We start from the raw sequence: 26214 nt of genomic DNA on the forward strand, positions 1-26214 counted from the left end.
AGCGGTGTGTAGAAGAGCACCTGCCCTCAGAGAGTTGGCTGCAATGGGGGAGGGAGCGGGATGGGAAGAGCACAGGAGCCTGGTCACTTTCTGGTTGTTTTCCCTCCTGGCCTGGGCTTCACAGACCAGTCCCTCTGCTTGTTGGACCAGAGCTCCCAGCAGAGCCCTCTGAGGGGCCCACCCCTTCCCCTCAGTGCAGGGCATTTTCATCCAGCTTGCCCACTGTGTACGCCAGGAGTTTGGGAAGTTCAGGCACTACAGACAGTAGTGGACAGAGGGCAGCCATGAGGAAACAAAGACTTAGCAAGCCAGACCCAAAGGATCATGTGGCCCAGCCTGGGCTGTTGGGAATGCTTCCTGAGTAGGTGCCTGAGGTGGACTCTGGCCTGCCCTCATACACCAGGCTCTCTTGGCCACATCCTACCTCAGCCTCCCATCCCACACCCTAACCTCTGAGAACTTGCCCATCTCTTAGCCCACCCTCACCTCAGAGCCCATCCAGCCCCCTCTGGAGGCACGATCCTGTACCTCATCCCCTCCCCAACTGTTTCTAACCCACTGGCCTAGGAGCCACTCTTTGGTGACAAGCCTGGCCAAGCCCTGATTTCCTGAGTCCCCATCACCCAACCTGGTGTCGGGGAGAGATAAGTGTGTCTGCATTAGCAGAGGCTAGTCCTGCTGAGACCAGGCTGTGGCTGGGATCCCCTGGTAACCCCTCCCTGTGGCCTGCAGCAATGGGCCACGTGACCCAGGCCCACCCACCCCAGCTTGCTGGCTCTAAGCCCGCCTCCTGTTTCCCCGCCTCCCACCCTCTGTGGGTGGGAGCCACAGTCCCAGCTAAGCTGTTACTGGGCAGGGTTGGTCCCTACTGCTTCCAGAAAGCCTGGGGTGCACAGCCAGTCTGCCAGCCAAGGGGGTGCCCTGAAGCCCATCCCTCCTTTCTGTGCAGGAAGGTCTGACCACCAAGTGCCCTTGGAGCATTCCCAGGAAGGAGAAAGAGGATGGTGGAGGTAAGCCGCTGCCCTCAGCCCTCCACAAAGCAGAGGACAGTACGGCCTCTGGAGCCAGTGTGAGCATGTGGGATGGGCCACATCTTTCTTGAGTCCAGGGGCGGGTTCACTATTGTTGCTATAAGTGAGGTGGCAGACTCCTGGGAACTTGCTGGTGTCTGAACACAAGTCCCTTGGCCAGCATGTCCCTGGGCTCTGGTTTGTGGATGTTTTTGTAGGGCTGTGCTCACCAAGATCCTCTGGGTGTCCTTAAATTGACAGGGATGTCAGATGTCGGGGCTTGTTAAGTGCTGAGCTTGGGCCTTGGGTTATATGAGTCTCAGAGTCTGGGTGTGTAGCCCAGGGTGGAGTCCACAGTACATGACTCTCTGCAAGTACATCCTTCAGCAAGTCTCGGGGCGTCAGGATCATCGCGTCCCTGTGCTTATAGGGGATGACTGGGGCCTGTAGTGTATGGCAGGGTTCTCAGAACTTTAATGCAAGTGTCTCTCAGGAGCCTCTGCATCTCTGGAGTGTGGGCGTGTTCGTGTTTCTAGAGAGGTCCACGATGGTCTGCCCCAGCAACCTGGTCCTGAGCCTGCAACCTCTAAGCTGCTTCCCTGCATTTTCCCTCTGGTAGCTCCCAAGCTCCTTCTGTGCTCCACTGGCACCTGTGTTTCCAAGCAGGAGCCCAGCTCAGCGCACACATGGCCACACTACACAGCATGCAAGGCACTGGCCCCCAGCCACTACCTCCACTGTCCACACCCCTGTGATAGCTGCCACCCAGGTGCTCAGGATGCTGTGAGCTGTAGGGTGGGTGACCATGGTTTCCATCTAGTCAGGGGTTTTCTGGGTGGCTAGTGTGCATTACTGGGATCTGTGACTGTATGACTGTATGTCCAGTATGCCTGTTTGCCCATGGGCTTGCCTGGGTTATTATGTGTTGGGCCCGTGATAAGACAAGTATATGTTATGTTAATAACTGTTGCTGGTTACATGGTGTGCCGACTTGTGTGTCGGGTGAGTGAGGATTGCATTGCATGATGGGAAGGTGGACAAGAGGGCATGTAGGAAGGCTCCAAACCTCATCTACCTCATCCCCTCCTTCCTGCCTGACCTTAGGGAAGGGGTGAATGAAACCTGGCCTGATGTCCCCAGTCCCCGCAACTTACCCACACTCTCAAGTTTACTGTGTCAGCTGTCCCGCCCTGGGCATCTCTAGGGACCACCCCAGCATGCTCATGCCTGGCCAGATTAGGGGCAGGGGTTGGCCAGAGGGACTGTGAGCAGTGTCCTTTTAATGTGCTCATCTGTTTATCCATTCGTTCACTCACGCAGCAACAGCAGCAGTAATAACAGCACTAGTCTGCAGCAAGGGCTCACGTGGCCAGGTCCTGCCCCGCATGCATCGTTTGTATGCCTTGCCATCTAAATGGTCCCAGCAGATAGGGACTGTCACAACCCATAGATGGAATAGTGAGGCCCAGCAAGGTTGAATGACTTGTCCAGGGACACACAACAGGAATGGTGGAACTAGCACCTGGGTCTGGACAGTCTGCTCTTAACCACTTAGTGTTCACTGAGCCCCTATACTGGGCCAGCCTATGCTGGGCATTGACCAGGAGAAACAGGTGCTGTCCTAGTGGGGCTACCCTTCCAATATGGAGCCAGATGGCATTCGAAGAACCACAGACAGAGGGAGAATGGTACTGTGAGACACCCTCAAGGAGAGGACATGAGCCTGGTAGCTTGAAGATAGTAGAAAGGATAAGAAGGGGAAGGTTCGGGGGGCGGCACTTCCAGACCCAGAGCAAGGGCCCAGCCTGTGCAGGGTCTATGGGGGTAAGTCAGTCCTGCTACTGGCCAGGACAAAGAATGTAGCCACTGTGGCTTCCCAGATGACCAACTGCCCAAGGCCTGGGCACTGGCTCTGGGTAGTCATTTTGTCAGGCTACCCCCACAGTGGGGACTCACAGGCCCTCTTGCCTATAGCCACAGTGTGCAGTTGGATTTCCAGCTCAGGTCATGACTTGGATAGGTGGGCCTCCCTGCAGCGAGGGGACCTGTGGTGGCTTTCAGTGGGGAACCCTGGGTCTTATTTGAGACATGCGAAACTTCTCGGCTGGATTCCAGGCATCAAGGATGATGTCCAGGCAGCTTGGTTGGGACAGAGGCCCCAGGGGTTCCTGTCTGCCTTGCCCACTTCCTGTTCCTTGGGGTCCAAGCTCTTCACTGTGGCAGGAGTATCACTTGCTCCTTCCACATATACTCATTGAGCACCCTCTGTGTGCCAGGCACTGCTCAGGGTGCCAGGGAAACAGCATTGGGGGGGGCATGGTCAGTAGGTACACGGTGCCAGGTAGTGACAAGGGCCATGAGGAAGTAGAACATAGTGCCCAGTTTTGTTGGGGGATTGAGCGTCTCAGAGTTTTATGGGTACTTATTCTTGACTATCAAGGCAACGTAATCTGGCCAGGCATAGTGGTGCATGAGATCGAGAGCAGCCTGGTTTACATAGAATTCCAGGCCTCCTGGGGCCATAGGGAGGCCCTGTCTCAAAGAGAGAGAGAAATCCATATAGTTCTGAACAGAAGGCACAGTAGGTGCAAAGACCCTGGGGCTGCAACAAGTTGTGATGTGTCCAACTTGGCTAACAACAAAGGGAGTGGGGTGCCAGGTATGCCAGGTGTGCAGGTCCCCAGCAGGTAGGACTGTGTGGTCACCGCTGGAGTCCCATGGGAAGCTCGTGTTTCACTCCTTTAAGGCCACTGCTCCGATCTGGATGTGGTCATTGTCTCTGTCCCCTGTTCTGTCTCATGGACCCTTAGGTCCATGAGTGGTGGCCTCAAATAGAGGCCTTCTCTGTGGGACAGAGTAGGTGCTTTTGTAGCCTGGTAGTAGGTGGCCCTGGGTGGTGATTTTACCTCTCTGCACCTGTTTCCTGGTGTGAGAAGCTTCAGGAAGGGAGAGGACTCCCTAGCAACCCTCCTCACCCACCCAGGACTGTTGGGAGATCCCAGCCTGACTAGTCTGCATGCTGGCACAGTAGAACTGGGTCAGCAGGGGGTCGCTTGCCACAGCCCTGCCCTGCCCCAACAGTGTGAGGGAGGAGGCAGCATTGGACAGTCTGAAACTGCCATGTTGGAGATGCTGAGTGTTCTAGAGCAGATGGACTGAGGACCAGTGGGTCCTGCCAGGCCCCCAGAGTCCACACTCCATACCCTGGTGCCATCTTGCTATCTTGACCTTTGGGATGAGGCCAGAGCCTGTCTGCCCCTCCACAGCCCCCGGGAATTCTGTCCAACTTTCCCCTGCCTCTTCCTTGGTTCCCAGTTCCTGTCCCTCCTTTCCCCAGAACCTTCCTTCAGGAAAAATGGAACCCTTGCTGTGGCCAGAAAGACTCCACCCCATCTGCCTCGTCACTCACCTGTGTCACTGAACTAGGCCCTCGCCCACCTCTCTGCGGTCACCCTGCCTCCTTAGCTGTGTGCATCCATCCACATGCCTGCCTCAGGACCTTCGCTCTGGTTCTTCTTACCCTCCGACTGTCCTTGTAGAGCCATGGGGCCTCCTTCAGTAAAGCCTCCCACTCTGAGCACTTGATTGACAGCTCCCCCATCCCTTGCCTGCATGCCCGTGCCTCTGTGTTCGTTTTTATTTCCTTCTCAGCTCACACATCTGCCCTGCAGACCTTGGGTGTACCTGGTTTGTCATGTTCCCTAGAATTTGAACTCTACAGCAGTCCAGCAGTGCTGTGGGCCAGACAGGCTCCACCCCAGTTGTCACTCAAATGGACTGATGGGTTGGTGAGGGTCAGTGGCTATGACAGGTCACTTGTGGGTAGGGAGTATCTGCCAAGGAGGGGCTGGGGCTGTCTCTGAGAAGTCTCAAGGACTCCCTGAAGGAAGCGGGCTTGGAGGTGGGTTGTGGATGGCATGTTGTGGGGGCTGTGGAGTGGCAGCAGGGGCCAGCTGTGGAAGGGAATGGGCACAGGCTCAGGAGGGCAGGAACCAGATTCCTTCCATTGTTAGCCCTGCCCTGGAAAGCAGGAGGTGCACTGAGGCGGGAAGGGCTTCCCTAGAGCTGGTGGCTCGTTCTTTTGGGGAGTGTGGAAGGTAGACCTGTTTGCCTCATGAAGGATTGGAGCAAGGGGTACAGGAGGTGACTGGGAAATGTGAATGCCCCATGTGTTATAGAATTCAAGAATTGGGGCTGGAGAGATGGCTCAGTGGTTAAGAACACTGGCTGTTCTTGCAGAAGACCCAGATTCGAATCCCAGCACCCACATGGCAGCTAACAACTGTCTGTAACTAGCCTCTTTTGTCCTCTGAGAGCATTGCATGACACAGGTGCACTTACGTACATGCAGGCAGTACACATATACACATCAAATAAAAATAATAAAATATATTTTTAAAAAAGAATTCAAGAATTAAAAAATTGAAATAAGCACTTTAAAACATAGTGCAGTTTTTAGGAACAAACCCTGGACTAGTGGTGCTGCTCGCCCCTGCCTGTAGGTCCCCAAGATTTTCCCAGCACTGTCTCAGAATAACCACTGCCCTGAGGAGCTCTGCATTGGCGTTTGCCCAGGGCCACCTGCCCCTCATGGTGGCAGTGGACTTGTCAGAACTGGAGCAGAGTGGCACATTTGAAGGCAGGGACAGATTGGTTTTTGATGGGTTTTTATTCCAGAAAATTTTTTTGATTAATTTATTTCTGTTTTATGAGTGTTTTGCCTTTATGTACGTAAGTACACCACGCTGTGCAGTGCCCGTGGCGGCAGGAAGAGGGCATCAGATCCCTTGGAACTCTTATGGATGGTTGTCAGCTGCCATGTGGGTGCTGGGAACTGAACCCAGGTCCTCTGCAAGAGCAGCCAATGTTCTTAACCACTGATATTTGATGTGTGAGTGTGTTGCCTGCATCTTCTCTGTAGTCAGCTGCCCCACAGAGACCTGTGGGAGGGGCCTTAGAAGCCCCATTCCCCCTTGGGACCAGGACAAACTAGGTGCAAGGCAAGGCCCAACCCCTGCAGGGCCAGCACAGGAGAATGGGAGGTAAAGTCTGGGTGCAGAAGGAGCTGGGGAGACATGGGGGCAGCATGGTGGCCAGAGCCAGTCTTGGAGATGACCAACAAACGGCCTTATACAGCACAGGCAGATAAGAGCCTACCCTATGGTGCCCACCTGGGGGGTCAAATCTTGGCTGTCTTTCACTGAGTGTCCCTGACAAGGAGTTTCCCTCTTGGGGTCTCAGTTCCACACCATTGGTTCTCTCCTTCAGCTTTGTGGGACCTTGGGATCTCACTCAGGTTGTCAGACTCTGTGGTAGGCACCTTTACCTACGAAGCCATCTCAGCAGACCCAATGAAGAGTCAATGAATGCCTGTCACAGGGCTATGTGAGTGGCACAGGATTGGGCACGATGAGCAGGGTCCATACCCTCCCCAGAAGTGGGGTCCATGGGCCCTGGAAGAAGCAGCCTGCTCCAGCGATCACCCTTGCTCTGCTCTGGGCAAGTGTGATGCCCGCTCTGCCTTGTTTTCTTTGAGGCACAGGGCTCATCATGGCCCCTTCTTCCTGAGTAGGAGCAAAAAGGGACACTGGATAAAGTGGTGCAAAGAGAGGCATCACACAGTAGGTTCCATGCTGGCTTATGTTGTCATGGTGACAGGCAGTGAGCGCTACTGTGTACGATCTCCTGATCTTGGATCCTAGTGGCTCAGAGACAGGTCTGCAGCACCTTGTCTGTGTCTGCAACCCCTTGTAAAAGCTGCCAGAAAGCTGCTGCTGCTACCATCACTGCCTTCATAGGAGGAAACTGAGGCTCACCAGTTACAGCCGTTTTCTTAGGGTCACGTGTTAAGCTTGCTGGCATGGGCTGTGGGCTGAGTTGGACCAGCTTCACTTCAGAGATACAGAAGTGACATCGTACCATGCCCAGCTAGTGGAAGCTGGGGTTTTAAGGCCTGGGCTGCCAGCCTCTGAAGTTTTAAGCTGGCTTGAGAATCCCCATCCCTGCCCTGTTGAGGTCAGGAGCTGCTTGCCTATGAGTGCCTAGGTGGGGCCTGCACCAGGTCATTATAAACAAGGCCAGTTCCTCTGTTTGTCCTGCCCTCCATGTTGTGCCCAGAGGAAAGGGGTGGGCCAGGCAAATATCCGGAGGTGTGCCCTTCCAACCCTCCCCCTACAGGGTCACAAGCAGCTACAGTGTGCAAGATAGCTTGGGAGTTAGAGGTGGGGGGTCTGTGTGGGGCTTTGGGAAGGCAGGCTGCCCCACGGCCTCCCCATTTCCATCCTGAGCACTTTGCCAGGTTTAGTGAGAGATCACACACACACACACACACACACACACACACACACACACCATTCTGCCAAGTCTTGAAGCTGCCTTGGGGCTCCCTGGGTGTGGGGAGGAGGGAGCTGAGGGGCAGAGCCAAGAGTTCAAGGTGAGGAGCAAGCTAGACAAGGACAGGAGCCCAGGACGCATGGCACCAAGGGAGGCTACCAGGCAGCATTGTTGGGGGTTCCAGGGACAGGCCTAGAGCCATGGAAGGCAGCAAAGCCAGGATGGGGAGGGCTGCCTGGTACAGAGTACAGGTCAAGGCCACGAGGATGGGCCAGGCAGGAAAGGTTGGAAGGAGGGATGTGGTTTTGAGCTGGTGCTGGGGAGAGACCGTGAAGTTGCCCACCTCTCTGGAAGTCAGAGGTGTTCCATCTGTGCCAACCCTCAGCCAGGGACTCCTGGGCCCAGGTCAAGCAGAGAAACTGGCCAGCTGGGGAGAGCCCTGTTGAGGCCTGGAGCTGGCCACCTGCTGGCCTCTTGGGACCAGTTGAGACAGGTTGGCTGCTGGGTCCCCACCTGCCTCCCACTGGGCTGCTTTGTCAAACCGGTTCCCCTGGCTGGCTGCCCATTACTGTCCTTCTTGTGGGCTGAGCTGGTGGCACCCCATAGAAAGGAAGCCATGCCAGGTGATGGGGAGAGCCAGCCAGGGCACCCTGGATACTTGACTGTGGCCACTCCCCCAGCAACCTCTCACTAGTGCTAGGCCCAAGTGCCCACCCTGTGCCAGTCACTGTGCCAAGCACTGGGGAGCCAGCTGGGAGCGAGACTGAAGTCTTCTGTGGCACCCTTTGAGTCCTCTGGGCCTCTACTCACCTGGGTCTCCACTCACCAGCACCTCCTGGGGGAAGCCTTCCCTTAGCACACTTACCACCCCTCCAAGGCTGACTGGCACTCTGTCACCCCAGTTCCCACCAGTCTGCACTGTCTCTATGGAAGAGCAGGTCTGTCTGCCCCATGTGGGCACCCCAGTAGGTCACAGGCTGTCTAGTCATCATCATGTCTCTCCACCAACCAGCAGAGGGCTGGGCATAGAAGCCTGTGGTGTTAATGAATGAATGGATGATAGCTCTTTTCTTCCTTTCCCACAGATGAGTAACACAAAGCTCCAAGAGGAGAAGTCACCCACCCAAGGGTGCTGCTAGCCCAGCCAGCCTCAGACCAGGTCTGTGTGACTCCAGGGCTTGTCTGTGGGACAGCTGGTGGGGGGGGCACACCCACTGCAGAGCAGCAGGGCCTGGGGCTCCTCCACAGGGCTGTTCTCCCTAGTGCTGAGGGATTGGTCTGAGACAGGGAGGCGCTCCTCACTTGCCAGGGGTCACAGGCAGCAGGGGAAGGTTGTGGCAGCCCCATTTCCAGCATTCTTGAGCTTGCTGGGAAGTGCCACCATCACCCCCCTTCAGCCTACGCCCCTTTTTTTGGCATGACTGGAATTGATTGGAACCCAGGGCCTCTTCAGTGCTCTGCCACTTAGCTACATCCCCAGCCCTTTTTTCATTTTATTTTGAGACAGTTTCATTAAGTTGACCAAGAAGCCTGAACTCACTCTATCCCAGCAGGCCTGCACTTTCCATTTTCCTGCCTCAGCATCCTGGGATTTCAGACCTGTGCTACTAGGCTGGGCTCACCTTTGAGTGACCAATTGTTTATTTGCTTACTTTTGCCCTTGGCTTTGTTTTGTTTTTGTTTTTGTCTTTTTTGTTTTTTTGAGACAGGTCTCCCTGAAGCACCAACTGGCCTGGAACTCACTATGTAGACCAGGCTGATCTCGATTTCACAGAGATCCACCTGCCTCTGCTTTTATAGTGCTGGGATTAAAGGTGTGCACCACCATGCCTGGCTAGCCTTTTTTTTTTTTTTTTTTTTTTTTTTTTTTTTTTTTTTTTTTTTGTACATGTGAGTGTATTGCCTGCATGTATCTAAATGCACACATATGTGATGCCTGAAGAGGCCAGAAGAGGGGGTCGGATCCTCAGGAACTGGAGTTACAGACAGTTGTTAGCTACCATATGGGTACTAGGAACCAAGTCTTGGTCCTCTGCAAGAGCAGCCAGTGCTCTTCACTGCTGAGCCATTTCTCACCCCTTTTTGATTCTTAACTGGCCTTTACTGAGGATTTATTCCTGACTGGTACTAAGTGCCCAATTGAAGACCCAGGCCCTAAATATAGCAGACTGTCAGTGAAGACAGGATATCCCATGGATCACTAACCAATGGTTGTGACCAGACTGGAGGTAGGGACTGTTCATTGAGCAGAAGCCCAGGGTGGGACCCAGGGAGACTGGGTAGATGGGTTGGCTTAGGCACTAGAATTTGGAGTGTGTGTGCAGGGGCCGGGGGTTATAGGCACTAAACATGTGAACCAACACCAGGTTCTATGTGGGTTAAAGGTATCTGAAGGTAATGTGATAGTTAGCAGGCTTTGGGGGCCATTTTACCTGTGATGGTTGGGAAAGGATTCAGTGCCCACTCAGAACTGGAGGGAGAGAGCTGTTGTGGGGCTACTTGGGAAGGGTGTTTCAGGCAGAGGGAACTGCCTATGCAGAGGCCCTGGGATATGAAAGCTGATGTGGAGGGGGGCCAAGGGAAGCGTGTTGTGTGAGGTCTCTTGGACCATGAGTCCAGCTGTGGCTGGAATGAGGCAAAGCCACGGGCCCAGGAAGAGGCTGCTGCCCCCTGGTGGTAGATGGGAGAGCTACTGAGCCATGGATGGAAGGGGCAGAGGAGAGCTGGGGTGGGCATAAGTGATTGACCACCAGCCACTGAAGCCACCCCTCCTGCAGGTGCCCAGAAGAGCTCAAGCCACTGCGCACACACTCTCAGTGCTAGGGTCTCAGCGCCATGTTTGGGAAAAGGAAGAAGCGGGTCGAGATCTCGGCCCCATCCAACTTCGAGCACCGAGTGCACACGGGCTTCGACCAGCATGAGCAGAAGTTCACAGGGCTGCCCCGCCAATGGCAGAGCCTGATTGAGGAGTCGGCCCGCCGGCCCAAGCCTCTCATAGACCCAGCCTGCATCACCTCCATCCAGCCTGGAGCCCCTAAGGTAGCAGTCACCACTACCACCCCCTACCCACACTGCTGGAGCAGCCCAACCCTTCAGCTGCCCTTGACCTCCTTGCTGAGCCCCCATACCTCTGTAGTGAAGAATCAGCCTCCCACCCACCAGCCCCACCCCTAAAAGTCCATGCTGATCCTCCACGCTTACCACACCTGCCCCAGCAGCACACAGCTGACTTTGGTCTTCCCAGTGCTCCCATGACACAGGAGACAGACTCACTTCCACACAGCATTAGGACTGGAGTAGGGGATACCTAGGCTGTACCCCAAGGGCTGAGGAGGACCAGGCTGAGGTGGAGGGGAACAGGGCAAGAAGTTGAATCCACACTCCCATGTCCTGTGGAGGTTTTTTCTGTCATCTAAGCAAAATGGCAGAGTTGGGATGGGACCTGAGGCCTGGATCCAGGACCCCTCCCCTTCCCCCGACCCTGTCTTGGTGCACAATGTGAGAATTGTAGCCCACTGCCCAGGCATGGCCTGCAGTGTGGTGAGCCCAGTGTCAAGTGTCCCTGCTGGGCCTGCTGAAGCCAGTCTTGGAGCTGGACTTTGTCCCATAGGTAATGGGACCCAGGGCAGTGGGGCCAGGCTTATCCCCAGTGGGTAGAGTTGGGTGTGCCTGTCGGTCAGCAGGCTTGGCGCCTGGGCAGTCCTGCGGCTGACTCATCTTTCCCGGTGCCCAGCCCAGGCCTGGCAGGAGAGTCAGGAATCTACAGGGTGACCATAGTCAAAGTGCCTGGTCCTAGGCTGGGGTCTTCAGGGCTATTGCTGTGATCCAGAGGGTCCTCTGTCAGCCTAGACGTCTCCATTGTTTACAAAGCCAGTCTTTACATCCTAGTCTGTGTTTGGCGCTCCTCATGACCCAGGCCAGCTGGAGCCCAGTGGTAACTTGCTCTGAAGTGGCCCCCAGCTCTTCTGAGTCCACAGTCCCCAAATGGTAAACCCCAGCCCCCCCATACTCCACTGAGCTCTGTGGCCACTTGTCACAGGTTGTGTCCATGTGATGTATCACCCAAAATCTCACCCCAGCTCCTTGTCCCCCAACTACCACCCACAGGTGGTAGGGCGCTTAACCTAACCCACATGTGTCTCCTTAGCTGGGGCTGCCTGCAGGCCTGGGGTTCTCGATCCCATGTTCCAGCACCAAGGCCTGACAGGCCTCCACCTTGCTGTCTGGGCTCCGGAATAAGGCCAGCTTCTAGCTGGCAGCCAGGGCCAAGGGAGGCTGGGGCCACAGCAGGCCATCAGAGGCTTTGTGACTGCAGGTGGCTTTTGTGGTCTCAGCATGTACCCTGCATATCAGAGGCTATCCTGGCCCTCCCTCTGCTCGCCACCTGGGGGCAGTGATGGGGCAGCTCCCTCCTCCCTCTTCCTCTTCCCTTAGCAAATGCTTACTAGTACCTCCTGTGTGTGAAACTCTGGGAACAGCAAAGAAAGCTCACTTAGGAAGCTCCCAAGGGCAGAACGGCCTAGGCGGACATAGCTTTCTCATTTGGCATTAAGGGCCCAGAAGGAAAAAAGCAGGGGGCAGTTAGGGACTTAGGACTGATGTAAAGTAGGTGTGAGCAGAGCCTCAGAGAAGAATTTTGTTTGTTTTTTTGCTTATGATTTTTTTATTTATGTGTATATGTGTATTGCCAGCATATGTGTAAGTGCACCCATGTTATGCAATGCCCTTGGAGTCAGAAGAGAGCATCAGATCCCCTGCAACTGGAATTACAGACGGTTGTTAGCCATCATGTGGGTTCTGGGAACTGAACCCGGGTCCCCTGCAAGAGCAGCCAGTGCTCTTAACTGCTGAGCCAGCTCTCCAGCCCTGAGAAGAGTGTTCTTAGCCAACACCTGAGGGAGGAAAGGAAAGCTGCCAAGGTGCCATTTGGAAGAAGATGTAGTTTCAAGCAGGGCCAAGAGCTGATTAAAGGCTCTGAGAGGTGTACACATCTGTGTGTGTTAGAGGAGCAAGCAAGGCCCGTGTGAGCAGAGTTCACAACTCCATGCCCAAGGTGGGGCAGGGGTGTGAGGGCTGGCGTCTCAGGGTGCGTTGGTGTTGATGATTGCCACAAAACTCACTGAACCCCTTGGTCTTGACTTTAGGCTGAGGCCTTTCTCACTCTGCATCCCATCCCCTGCTCAAGTGGTTTGAGGTTAACGATGCTGGCAGCCTGCAAAGGTGGAAGTGCTGAGCTGGGCAGCCTGTAATTTGCAGCTCTCTGGGCCAATTACAGGCTGGGTTTGCCTCCCTCCCTCCAGCCCACAGGGCAGGACTCACCCCCAGTCTGGGAGCCAGGGAAAAACAAGAGGCACTTCTCAGGGAAGCCCCCAGCATGGTCTGTGGGGGTGACAGCAGTTCTTGGGGGACTGCAGGGCCCCGTCCCCCACCTCATCATCACCACACCATCACTTCACCTGTCTCTGTCTTGTTTCTGTGTTGTGTTGTCCTGTCTCTGTGTCGGATGCACATCCCGTATCCCCACCTTGCCCGGCCTTACCCTGCCATTGCCTGGACCCCAGACCATCGTGCGGGGCAGCAAAGGTGCCAAGGATGGTGCCCTCACACTGCTGCTCGACGAGTTTGAGAACATGTCGGTGACACGCTCCAACTCCCTGCGCAGAGACAGCCCGCCACCGCCTGCCCGTGCTCACCAAGAGAATGGGGTTCCAGAGGAGCGGGTCACCCAGGCCAGAGTGGCCCCCGAGAAGGCGGGAGGCCGAGACCGGGCCACGGGCCACAGCGAGGCAGGTGGTGGCAGTGGTGACAGGCGGCGGGTAGGGCCAGAGAAGAGGCCCAAGTCTTCCAGGGAGGGCCTGGGAGGACCCCAGGAGGCCTCCCGAGATAAGCGCCCCCTCTCTGGGCCTGATGTCGGCACGCCCCAGCCTGCCAGTCTGGCCAGCGGGGTGAAACTAGCAGCTGGCAGGCCCTTTAACACATACCCACGGGCTGATACGGACCACCCTGCCCGAGGTGCCCAGGTAACCCACCCCATCCCCACTCCAGCACCCCAGTGTCCACTTCTCGTTGCTTTTCCGTCCCTATGTCCCATCCCTGACCCCTTGTACATCAATCATCCTGACCACCCATGTGTGTCGCCCACCTGGGGAGAGCTGATCCATTCTCTGCTTACAGTACCTCTTTCTTCTGTTGCAGGGGGAATCACACAATATGGCCCCTAATGGGCCATCAGCTGGGGGACACACTGCCCCCCAGTCCTCTTCCTCTCGGCCTCCCACCCGAGCCCACGGTGCCCCCAGCCGTGGAATGCTGGGTCCCCATGCCTCAGAGCCCCAGCTGGCCCCTCCAGCCCGTGCCCTCGCTGCTCCTGCTGCACCCCCTGCCCCTGGGCCCCCTGGGCCTCGCTCACCTCAGCGGGAGCCCCAGCGAGTGTCCCATGAGCAGTTCCGGGCTGCCCTGCAATTGGTGGTGGACCCAGGGGACCCACGTTCCTATCTAGATAACTTCATCAAGATTGGTGAGGGGTCCACAGGCATCGTGTGCATAGCTACAGTGCGTAGCTCAGGCAAGCTGGTGGCCGTCAAGAAGATGGACCTGCGCAAGCAGCAGAGGCGCGAGTTGCTCTTTAATGAGGTGGGTGGCAGGCCAGGCCTACTCCGTGCCTTCTGTCCACCATCTCCCCTCTTGCCGTGGTACCAATCCAGCTTCTTCCTCTCTGTGCTATGTCCCCAGCTTAAGGTCCCTGCCTTTGTCTCTGTCCTAACAAGTACCTAACCCCTGGCTGTTCTTGTTACAACCCAGCCTCAGACCCTCCCCATTGAGCCCACACAGGCCTCTGTTCTCCCCTCCAGAGGGTCCCTGTCTCTGGGAGAGTCCATCATACCTCACTCCAGACCACAGTCCTGAACCCTCTTTCTCCTGAACCCACCTCTGCGCAGCCTTATTCTCTCCCCGTTTTGTTCCTGCTCCAGCCTTCATTTCAGGTATCCCCTGGTCATCCCCCACATAGCAGCCAAGGTCTGACATTGAAGCTGGCTGTGTTCCATTTCCCTTTACAGGCCCTCTCCGTATCTCCCATATCTCAAGTTAGAGTCCATCCCCTTTGCCTTGTCTGGGTTCCATCCAGCCTCTGGCTCTGGGTCTTGGCAGCTTTGCAGTCCAGTCAGAAAGGCCTAGAGGGGTGGGTGTGGGTGTGATAAACATCTCCTGCCTCTTGACAGGAGGTCCCAGAGGTCCTGTGTGGAGTCTCTCCAGGCTCTGCTTCCTATCTCTCAGCACTTCCTTCGCCACACTAGCCTGTTCTCCACCCCACATCCCAGCACCTCAGCCACACCAGGAACATTACCTTGTCTCCTGATCCCTGTAAACACAGCTCCCTGCCACCCCAGTCCCCAGGCCTTTCCCTTGCCTTTTTTTTTTTTTTTTTTTTTTTGAACAAGGTCTCCCTGTAGCCCTGGTTGACCTGGAATTCAGAGATCTGCCTGCCTCTGCCTCCTAAGTGCTGGGATTAAATGCCTGCACCATCACAAGGCTCCCCTACCTTCTTGGGCCTGGAGTTCTCAGTTACCCTCTAGACCTCCTCCCACTTTTCTTTTGACCCCTCTTCATACCTGCTTGTTTCTTGTCCCCTCCCTCTCCTGATCCTGAGGGTCAGGCCACTCAAAAACCAGCCAGGACTCGCTAAGGAGGATTAGAAAGCCCACATGCTGGTGTGAGGGTAAAAGCACATACTCAGAATGGAGAAGTCTGCATCAGGCTGGCTTTGAGGTCTGCTTGGCCTTAGTATAAGGGGACAGCTGCCAGAGTCAGGTTGTCCAAGTGCAACTTGCTAGACAGGCGGGAGGCTGGCAGCAGAGTCTAAAGACAGGCCATACGTGTGGCCCCCAAGCTAACTCTGACACTGCCTCCTTCCCAGGTGGTGATCATGCGTGACTATCGGCACGAGAACGTAGTAGAGATGTACAACAGCTACCTGGTGGGGGACGAGCTCTGGGTGGTGATGGAGTTCTTGGAAGGAGGTGCCCTCACCGACATCGTTACCCACACAAGGTACTGCTGGACTCTGGCTGGCACCCAGCCTGCTGGCTCACTGGTCCCCCATGGTAGAGCTGGGTCCCTTCAGGTCTCATGATAGGACAAGTCCCCTGCAGAGTGTGAAGAGGGCAGCTGCCACATGCTTAGGGTCCCGTGGTCAGGGGTCTTGGCTTCCTCCCCACTCCCATGGAGGCAGGTTCATGTGGCCTCTCTGGACTTACCAGGCCAGGGTAGGCACCTGTCTGCCCAGTTGCCCTCTGCTTGCACAGGATGAATGAGGAGCAGATTGCCGCTGTGTGCCTGGCTGTGCTGCAGGCACTGTCCGTCCTCCATGCCCAGGGCGTCATCCACCGTGACATCAAGAGTGACTCCATCCTGCTGACTCACGATGGCCGGGTGAGCAGGTGGTTCCCATTGCTAGACAGGGTTTCAGTCCATCATGGTAGAGTGGAACAGAGCGGCTCACTTCTTAGCCAGGAAGCATGGGTGCTTGCGCTGTGGGCTTTCTCCTCCTTCCCTTACATTCCAGCCTATAGGGTGGTGTTGCCCACGTTCTCAGTAGCTTAGGGTCCCTGCCTCACTCCTTCCCTCTCTGCTGTTACAGCGGGAACTGAGCTCCTATTCAATGGCTGGAGGAGCAGCTAGCTGAGCTCTTCTTTATAAAACAGTCCAGAGTCTGGGTGTTGCAGCTCTGGGCCACAGGCTTCCCAGCCACGCAGCTGGCCTGGCTCCCCTGTTGTTTTGGTTTGGTTTGATTTGAGACAAGGTCTGACTGTAACCTTGGCTGGCCTGAACTCCCTATATAGACCAGGCTGGCCTGGAACTCACAGAGATCCACCTGCCTCTGCTTCCTAAGTGCTGGGTGGGATTAAAGATATTTACTACCATCCCCAGATGGTTTTTGTGTTTTTAGACAGGGTCTTCTGTGTGTTCCTGGCTGACCTGGTTCTTGCTTGTACAGCCCAAGCCTTCCTTTAACTCCTGCCTTAGATTCCCAAGTGCTGTGATTTTACAAGCATATCTACCACACCTACTCCCACCTCCAGACAGGACTCCCAGGGCCTTATTGCCCTGACACTTGGGCATTGGACACCTGTGCCAGGCTTGCTATGGACCCAAGGGTCAGTGTCCTCTTACTCCCTATGTCATCTTGAGAGCCTCCCTCACTCGAGCAGACCAGACTGGGGCACAGGGCTAACTAGTCTGGGTTCCCTATAGTTCCTGAAGTTGACTCTAATGGCTTCCCGTATTTTAGACTGAGGTCCTGTCTCTGTGTCTGGTACCGTGGGCCCTTTCTGACTCCCCCAGAGTGCAAGGAGACTTGAGTTCTGGAGGAGTCAGAAAGGGTCCATAACTCCTAAAGGGTACGGGTCCTGGGGACTGGCTGTGGCAGAGGTAGTGTCTCCTTCCTCCCCCCACATGCACGCACATTCCCAGGCCAGGCTGTGTTACGCTCGAATCAAAGAACAGAGGACTTGCTTCCTGTGCAGCATAGAAACCCAGATCACTGGCTTTCAGAGCCAAGCCCATCTTGGTCCCTACTGAGCCATTGCTATCTGCAGGACACAGCCACTTCCCCTAAGAGCCTCAGGACACCTGAGGACCCTTCCAGGAGGTGCCAGAACTACCCTGTGCTGCCCAGTGGAGCCCCTGTGGCTGAAGCCAAGCGGTCAGATGGGTGAGCACCTCTGACCCACAGCCTCTCCCTGGCTTAGGTGAAGCTGTCCGACTTTGGGTTCTGCGCCCAGGTGAGCAAGGAGGTACCTCGGAGGAAGTCACTGGTTGGCACACCGTACTGGATGGCCCCAGAACTCATCTCCCGCCTTCCCTACGGGCCGGAGGTAAGCCCAGAGTGACCCAGGCACCCAGTCCCGAGCACCGTGCATGCCGGTAGTCCAGTTTCCCAGTCTATTGGAAAGGCAGGGCTGGCCACATGTGAGCAGCTGTCAGTGAAGATGGGGCAGGCACCCCCTGCCAGTCACTACCCGATCCTACCCCACCAGCCGCTGTGACCTGCCAGACCCTGAGGCTTTCTCCCCGTTAGTCAACAAACCTGACCCAGTATCTAATAGGAAGAAAGGGAACGCCTCAGGGTGGGCAGGCTGTAGCAGGGTCACTCCGGAGTGGGGCTGGTGTGAGATTCCTTGGGGACATGTCAGCCGTCTGCTTATAAGTGACCACTGTCAGTCCCTAGACTGGGAAGTTTGGGGAGGGCAGGCTTTAGCTTGTGTGCAGTGTGTCCTCAGCTCAGCCTGATGTCCTGTGTTGCTCTGCTTTGAGCACACACTCTTCCTGTGGCAGCAGAAGTGGTCCCCAGACCTAGGGGACACATGTCCTGTGAGCTGCCCTCAGATTCCAGATATTTTGACTGAAGTCCCAGGGCTGGTGCTGATCGGCTCAGCTTAGGTCACGTGGCCCATCCTGACCCAGCCTTGTGTCCCAACTGCTGTTTGAGCAGTCTGGGACATATATGGGAACTATGAAAGAGGGGAGGGGTGTGGCTAGCAGGGAGCAGGGTACCCTGTGTGCAGCATTCTTGAAAGAGTTCTCGGAGTGGGCCAGGGGCCGAGCACAGGAAGTGTAACCAGCCGGGTGTCTCAGAGGCTGAGGGTGCTGTCAGACTAGGAACCAAGTGATGGAAGGCACAGGGCCACTCATCCCCAAGAGTTGCATGGGCTTGGCTGACCCTCCACACTCAGCTCTGTGGTCCTTTTCCCCCCCCAGGTGGACATCTGGTCACTGGGCGTAATGGTGATCGAGATGGTGGATGGGGAGCCTCCCTACTTCAATGAGCCACCCCTCAAAGCCATGAAGATGATTCGAGACAACCTGCCTCCCCGACTGAAGAACCTGCACAAGGTGAGCAGAGCCCCACCAGGCACAGCTGGGCCTGTGCCACTGACCTGCGTGTCTGCAGACAGCTCTATGTGAGAACTGACCCCACAGACAGAACCACATGGTTCCCTATGCCCTCAGCTGCCAAGAGCTTGGGCCCAGGTTGTCTGAGTTCCCTGCCCTGCCTCTGTCTAGGTAGAGGCAGAGGACAGGGACAGGGACAGGGTGGTCTTGATGGAGCAATTACATGGTGGAAAGAGGCTGCTGCCAGCTCCTTACCAGACCACAAAAGTGGGGAGCTTTGGGTATGGCATGACTCATGAGGCCCAGCAGTGACCTCCCGAGACCTCTTCACTCCTCCCTAGAGGCTTTCCCAAGGTGCCATCAGCTCATAGGGCATTGGTGGAAAATGGCCCTACAGCAAGTAACCCCGCGTTCCCTGCTTCCCCACAGGCCTCGCCATCTCTGAAAGGCTTCCTGGACCGCCTGCTGGTTCGGGACCCAGCCCAGCGGGCCACCGCGGCAGAGCTGCTAAAGCACCCGTTCCTTACCAAGGCAGGACCCCCTGCCAGCATCGTGCCCCTCATGCGCCAGCACCGCACCAGATGAGCTGGCGCCCAGCACTGAACCAAAGAACCCCGGGCCACCCTGCCCAGCAGAGGCCAGTAGGGGGCGCCCGTTCCCACTGCGCACCACCACTGTGCTGGGGGCTCCGTGGCACCCCACTACTGAGCTCCAGTTTTGATTCTGTGACTTTGAAACCAACACAAGGACACATGGGATCAAGTGAGGCTCCCAGGGACCCTCACCCTCCAGGACAGGCCCCTTCCCTTGTGCTGTGTCCACAGGAGAGAGGGCAACTGCCCATCACTGGAAATATGCAGCAGGGGCCACTGGCAGCAGAGAGGACACCGTAAGAAAGGTGTGTGAGTGCGTGCGTGCGTGCGTGCGTGCGTGCGTGTGTGTGTGTGTGTGTGTGTGTGTGTGTACACCGTGACAGCCCGGCTCCTCTGTCCTCAACCTGCAAGTAGGGATCTCCAGCCTTGCCTGGTGCCCAGCCCCTACCCCTGAGCCATTGAGGGGTCAATCATGAATGTCTGAAGAGTGGCCTTTTCCCGGAGCCCCGCACCCCCTTCCTGCATCTGGTGGGGGCGCAGGTTGGGGCCTCCCCTCCCCCACCTCTGCAGCAAATGACTACTGCACCTGAACAGCCTCCATTTTCTAGAAATCTATTTATATTGTCATTTTATAATACTAGCCCTGCCCCAACCTGGGGATAGATGATCCCTGTCCTGTGGGGTGGCCCAGGGACAGAGCCACTTTGAAGAATCAGGTTCCTGCTTCCCCCTTGCACCCCACCCTCCCTCCTTTGAGTTAGTTTTACAATTAAAACATTTTTGTGTTTTGTGGTATGTACATGTGTGATGTGTTGAGGCCATTGCCTGGCTGTATAGTGGGAGGTTTAGGGGATTGGGCCTGGTTACCCAGACTTGGTTAGAGAAAGACACCCCATTCCCTGGATGAGGCAGGCAACCAGCCTGTTAGCTTGGATTCAAGTACTGCAGTTTCCATGTCTCCACCTGGAATTTGTTCTAGGGATTTTTGTTGTTTGTTTTTTGAGACAGGGTCTCATTGTATATCCCTGCTGGCCTGGACTGCTATGTAGACCAGGTTGGCCTTCAACCCACAGAGATTCTCCTGCCTCTGCCTCCCAAGTGCTGGAACTAAAGGCGTGTGCCGCCATTTCTAATTTTTTGAGACAGGATCTTACTATGTAGCTCAGGCTGACCTAAACTCACTATGTAGCTCAGGCTGACCTCGAACTTACAGCACTCCTGCCTGTCTCCCGAGTGCTGAGATTACAGGTGAGAGGCACCACCCCTGCCCTTGTCCTGGAAATTTCTGCCTGGAGCATGTGTGATATAGGAACTGACCCTAGCAGACTGGTACTAGCAGAGAGGGCCCTTTGACAGCTAAGTCAGTGGGCACATGGGCTTTTAGGAACCCCTGAGGCTGAGCAGCCATGAGTCGCCAGCTTGGAAGTCCTGTCACGGGGGACTCCTCCAAGCCTACAGTGAGGCTGCAGAGTGCTGGATAGAGGTGAGTGTTCTGCCTTTGAGCATGACCCTCACAGCCTACCAGCACCCCAAGAGGCAGCTGGTGGAAGAATAAGGATCAGCCTGATACTATGGCACCAGGACCTCAGCCTGGTATATGGTAAGGACACACAGGCTACTGCCACACAGCCCTGGACTCCCAAGAGTCAGGACGCTGTCTGTGGCCAGGCCATGCCGAATGCCAGTGACCTTACAGAAATACAAGAAAACGGGGTCGGGGGGTGCAGTCAATGCCTTTCTGTGAAGGAGTGGGCCAAAACTGGCCAAAGATAAAAAGCTGCAGGCCTGAGTACTTTTATAAGCAGCATCTACTTCTACTTCAGGCTGGGGTTGTAGGCTCAGTGTTTAGAATGTTTGCCTGGCATGCACAAAGCCCAGGTCCTATAGCATGTAACACCAGTCCTTGGTGGTGATGCCTGTGATCCCAGTACTTGTGAGGTGGAAGCAGAAGTTCAAGGTCATCCCCCAGGAGTTGGAACCGGCCTAGACTGCATAAGACCCTGAGTGGGGCTGGACAGATGGCTCAGTGGATTAGAACAGTGGCTGCTTTTGCAGAGGAACTGAGTTTGGTTCCCAGCACCCACACATTGGCTAACTGTCTTTAACTCCAGCCGGGATCCAATGCCCTCTTCTGGCCTCTGCTGACATTGCACGCACAGGCACAGGTACATATATGTAGGGACACTCATACACATAAAAAATATATATATAAATCAAAATTTTAAACAGACTCTGAGCTAAGTGTGGTAACACCTTTAATCTTAGCACTTGGAAGGCAGAGGCAGGTGGATCTTTGTGAGACTGAGCCAGCCTGGTCTACATAGCTAGTTCCAGACCAGCTGGGACTACAGGGAGACCCTGTCTCAAAACAGTAAAAAAGACTCTTAGTCAAAAACAAAAATAAGCGGAGCATGGTGGTACACACCTTTAATCCCAGCATTTGGGAAGCAGAGGCAAGCAGATCTCTGTGAGTTGAAGGTCAGCCTGGTCTCCATAACAAGTTCTAGGCTATATAGTGAGACCTGTCTCCAAAAATATAAGCCAAATGAAACATATCAAACATTGAAGGGACCTGCACAGGGTGTCCCAGAAAGTAGGGCCAGAATAACACCCAACTCGGGGCTGGTGAAACTGGATGAAGACCATGAGCAACAGAACATTCCAGAGCCCTGTGGTTGAGTGCCTGAGCTCTGATCCTGCTGGCCACTAAGAACACATCTAGAAAGTGATACATTTCAAGTAAAGTCACCTGTGTTGTCACATGTCCAGCTCCAAGGAAAGCCACTGGTTTGGACCTCTTCAGTCACTGTCCCTGTCTTTAGAAGGGATGGCTCTGGGTGGTGCCGCAGGAGGTGCTCCAGGAGGCCCATGGCTTCCCCCAGTTCTGCCTCCTGCCCCTGTCACCTGTGTGGAAATGTCCCCGTGGATCTGTCACTAGCCATCAGGAGTATGCAGCCCACTGTCTCAGGCACGGTTAGGGGACAGGGTTTAATACAGGGGTTGTTAGTTATGTAGAAGACAGAAGAAGCCAAATGGCCAATTATCCGAGACCCATGCGGGGGCCATTGTCACCTCAGAGTAGGGGATAGAAAGGGTCAGCAGCACTACCCCAGCCTTGACTTACTATGCCCACCCAGACTTATTTGTGGATTAACAAGGGCATTTTTTTGGGGGGGGGTCTTTTTGAGACAGGGTCTCCCTGTAGCCCCAGCTGTCCTGGAACTCACTATGTAGACCAGGCTGGGCTTCAACTCACAGAGATCCGCCTGCCTCTGCCTCCCAAGTGCTGGGATTAAAGGCATGTGCCACCACGCCCGGCTGACAAGGGCATTTTTGTAAAATGCTTTTTCAGATTTCTTATTTTTTGTCTCTCAGACAGGGTCTCCCTGTAGCCCAGCTAGCCTGGAACTCACTGTGTAGACCAGGCTGGCCTCCATCTCACAGAGGTCTGCCTGCCTCTGCCTCCTGAGTGCTGGGATTAAAGGCATGTGCCACTATGCCCGGCTCTTTTTCAGATTTCTAGGTTGAACAGAGCCAGAACCCCAGGACTTAAAGAAGCACTTAGGAGGGCCTTGTGGGCTACGCAGCAATCACACCACGTGCAGTGGCAGCAAAAGGGGAAGCAATGGAACTGGCAACTTGCGCTGCCCCAGGTGTAACTGCCCAGACCCCACACTCCCCAAGGATCGTCATTCAGCTGGGTGGGGTGGTGGGTGACAGATTGGGCCCTAAGTGCAGGTGGAGGAGTCAGAGTGTTTATCCTGCAGGCCAGAGGGGTGTGTGCAGAGAACCCATATGAATGATGGGAACAGGTCAGACCAGTGGCTCTCAACCCTGAGAACTTACAAATTTGACTTCCTGGGTTCCTCCCCAGGCTGAATCAGAATCAGGGTGGGCCCAGAGAGCTCTATTTCAACAAGGGATTCTGATGTCTGCTTCCTTTTGGGAAACCCCTGAGGCAAACAACCATTCTGTACAAAACTCCAAACTATGTGGGATTCTGTCCAGCCTTCTTCCATCCTCTGCCTCAGAGGATACTGGTCTCCTACATAGACGGCATTCTCCTTTAAGACCTCAATCCACAAGTTGTGCCATTTCTTCATTGGCCAGAGATCAGCCACACCCAGGGTCAAGGCAGGTTGGAAAATGGATTCTTTGCTGGCTGTGGACTTGTGAGGCTCCACCCAGTGGCTCATGAGAATTTGTGGGGCATCACCCCAGGAACTGTGGCTTAACGACATACCAGAGAGCCCAGGAGCTTCCTGCACAAAAATGATGACCCCACAAGGTTATGGGAGTAAAGAGATTATTGAATAACAGCGCTGGGGAAGTTCACTCATGTTACCTACAGGAAGAAGAGTCTCACTAATTCTACAAAAGAAAAGGCCAGTGAGATGGTTCAGTCACATGAAGGTACCTGCCACCAAATCTCATGACCGGAGTTCAATCCCTAGGACTCATGTGGTGGAAGAAGAGAACTGATTCTCACAAATTGTTCTCTAGGGGCTGGAGAGATGGCCCATTGGTTAAGAGCACTGGCTACTCTTACAGAGGACCTGAATTCGATTCCCAGCACCCACATGGCAGCTAACAACCATCCATAAATCCAGTTCCAGAGAATCTGATGCCTTGGCAAAGTGCACATACACACTTCCATGGCCTCAGCGCAAGCAGTGTTGATCTAGATAGGACCAAAAAAAAAAAAATTCAATGATAAGTAAAATATAGGGTTATTATGGTTTGAATATAAAAATGTCCCCAAAGGGTTGGTGTATTAAAAGCTCAGTTGCCAGTTGCTGGTCCTTTGAGGTGATTGGATCGTGAGGGCACTGATGTCATCAGTAGATTAACACATTGAGTTCCTAGCTAAATGGGCTATCAGGAGAGGTGGGGTCTGGTTGGAAGAAGGAGGTCACCCATGGTGGGTTTGAAGGGCATGCCTCCCTCCTTCCCCACTTCCCTTCTTTCTGCTTCCCGGTGGCCATAAAGTAAACAGCTTTCCCATCATGCTGTTCCACTGTTTTCCCTCAACATGCAATGGAGCCAAGTGATCACAGACCAAAGCAACCTAAGATAGAGGGGTTTATTTGGGCTCACAGTCTGAGGGGAAGTCCATCAACTTCAGGGATCGCATGGCTGCAGGAGTGCAAGGCTCTGGTCACACTGCGTCTGCAGTCAGGAAGCAGAAAGTGATGACTGCTGGTACCCAGCCCTCTTTCTCCTTTTTTTAAAGTCCCAGACCCCAGCCCATGGAGTGATGCCACGCATATTCAGGATGGATCTTCCCACCTCAACCTAATCTAGAAACTCCCTCACAGACATGGTCAGACTAAGTTTGCTAAGTGAGTCTAGATCCTGTCAGGTTGATGATCAGTATTAACCATCACATTCCTACAAGGTTTCTTCCTCAGGTGTTTTGTCGCAGCAATGAAAAACTAACGATAGGTCACAGAGGAAAGTAGCCCATGACTACAAGTCCAAATAGGACTTCTGAAATACAGTTGAAGAGCTTAGAGATGGCTCAGTGGTTAAGGGCACATACTGCTCTTACAGAGGACCTGGGTTCAGCTCCCAGCACTCACATTGAACAACTTACAATTGCCTGTAACTCTAGTCCCAGGAGATTCAAGGCCCACTTCTAGCCTCTAAGGGTACCTGCACTCGCATGCATGCATATCATCCACACACACAAAATTAAAAATAAACTTTTTAACACCTTTTTTAAAAGATACAATTTGAGCCCAGGCATGGTGGTACATGCCTTTAATCCCAGCACTTGAGAGGCAGAGGCAGGCAGTTCTCTGAGTTCGAGGCTAGCCTGGTCTACATAGTGAGTTCTAGGTCAGCTGGGGCTACAGGGAGACCCTTTCTCAAAAATACCAAAAATAAAAATAAATAAAAGGTACAATTGGAGATGGGTGTGGCACTCCCTAATTCCCAGCACTCGGGAGTCAGACACAGGCAAATCTCTGTGAGTTCAAGGTCAACCTAGTCTACATAGTGAGTTCCAGGCCAGCTGGGGCTACAGGGAGACCCTGTCTCCAAAAGAACGACAAAAATAAAAAAGATACAATTGGGGTGGAGAGGTGGCTCAGTGGTTAAGAGCACTGACTGTTCTTGCAGAGGACCTGGGTTCGAATCCCAGCACTCACATGGCAGCTAACAACCATCTATAACTCCAGTTCCAGGGGATCCGATGCCTCTTCTGACCTCCGCCAGCACTACATCACACAGGGGTACTTACAGACAGGCAATATGTTCATATGCATAAAATAAAAATAAGAAATAAAATGTTTTAAAAAGAACAGAGTTGCAAAAGAGCAAACAGACAAAAAGAATTACAGTTGATTATATGAAATTCAAGAAATTCAACTTGCATCAGACTTGACAGTGCATACCTGTAATCCCAACACTTAGGAAGCTGAGGCAGGAAAACAGAGAGTTCCAGGCCTGCTTGGGCTACACATGAGACCCTGACTCTAACTAAATAAATAAAATAATTTTCACTTGTAATAGGTTTGGGAATGAAGAAAATGTTTGCAAACTCTCACACGCGTAAGGTCTCTGAGGAAGAAATGTGTTGCATGTACACACATGCAGGCAAACACTCATACATAGAATAAAAATGCATAAATCTTTGTGTTGTGCTTGTTTATTTTTTGAGACAGGTTCACTGTAGCCCCAGCTGGCCTGGAACTAGCTATGTAGACCAGGTTGGTCTGGATCTCACAGGGGTCCACTTTGCCTCTGCCTGCTGAGTACTGGGATTAAAGGCATGTGTTACCACACCTCGCTCAAAATAAATAAATATTTTAAAAAGTAAATAATATGGGACTGGAGAGATGGCTCAGCAGTTAAGAACATTGACTGTTCTTGCAGAAGACTTGGGTTCAAATCCCAGCACCCACATGGCAGCTAACAACTGTCTGTAACTCCAGTTCCAGGGGATCCAAACAGCCTCTTCTGTCCTTCACAGGCATTGCACAGCATAGGTGCACTTACCTATATGCAGGCATAACACTCATACATATAATAAAAATAATAAAAAATATTTTTTAAAGTAAATAATATAATGGGGTTGAGGAGATGTCTCAATAAGTATAAACAGCTGTCACACAAATGTGAGGACCTGAGTTCCAATCCCCAGAACCCACATAAGGCCAGGTGTGGCAGTATGTGCCTAATCCCAGTGCTCCTACAGGTGGGAGATGGAGACGGGATTAATAGAAGCTTGTGGACCACCTAGCCTGACAAGATGGAAGGTGAGAAATGACACCCAAGTGCTCCTCTGACCTCCACACATGCACTATGACATGTGTATGCCCGCACTTGCACACACACACACACACACACACACACACACACACACACACACAATGTACGAC

At 54.1% G+C, this 26214-nt stretch overlaps 1 protein-coding gene across 2 annotated transcripts in view; it reads left to right on the forward strand.

The window, feature by feature from the left end:
* The window catches only part of Pak4 (p21 (RAC1) activated kinase 4), a 43501-nt gene extending 23877 nt beyond the window's left edge, over positions 1 to 19624 (forward strand). For both annotated transcript variants that reach the window (XM_008853945.3, XM_029556561.1), the window contains exons 2-10: positions 8429 to 8502; positions 10121 to 10382; positions 12905 to 13363; positions 13539 to 13976; positions 15259 to 15392; positions 15647 to 15773; positions 17093 to 17218; positions 18102 to 18236; positions 18666 to 19624. In XM_008853945.3, the coding sequence (XP_008852167.1) occupies positions 10179 to 10382; positions 12905 to 13363; positions 13539 to 13976; positions 15259 to 15392; positions 15647 to 15773; positions 17093 to 17218; positions 18102 to 18236; positions 18666 to 18821 (1779 nt within the window). In that variant the 5' untranslated portion in view covers positions 8429 to 8502; positions 10121 to 10178 and the 3' untranslated portion in view covers positions 18822 to 19624. The remainder of the gene's footprint in view (positions 1 to 8428; positions 8503 to 10120; positions 10383 to 12904; positions 13364 to 13538; positions 13977 to 15258; positions 15393 to 15646; positions 15774 to 17092; positions 17219 to 18101; positions 18237 to 18665) is intronic.
* Positions 19625 to 26214: the final 6590 nt, after the last annotated feature.

Source organism: Nannospalax galili, unplaced genomic scaffold (genome assembly GCF_000622305.1).
Source record: "Nannospalax galili isolate Female #2095 unplaced genomic scaffold, S.galili_v1.0 scaffold886, whole genome shotgun sequence".
NCBI classification, from domain to species: Eukaryota; Metazoa; Chordata; class Mammalia; order Rodentia; family Spalacidae; genus Nannospalax; species Nannospalax galili.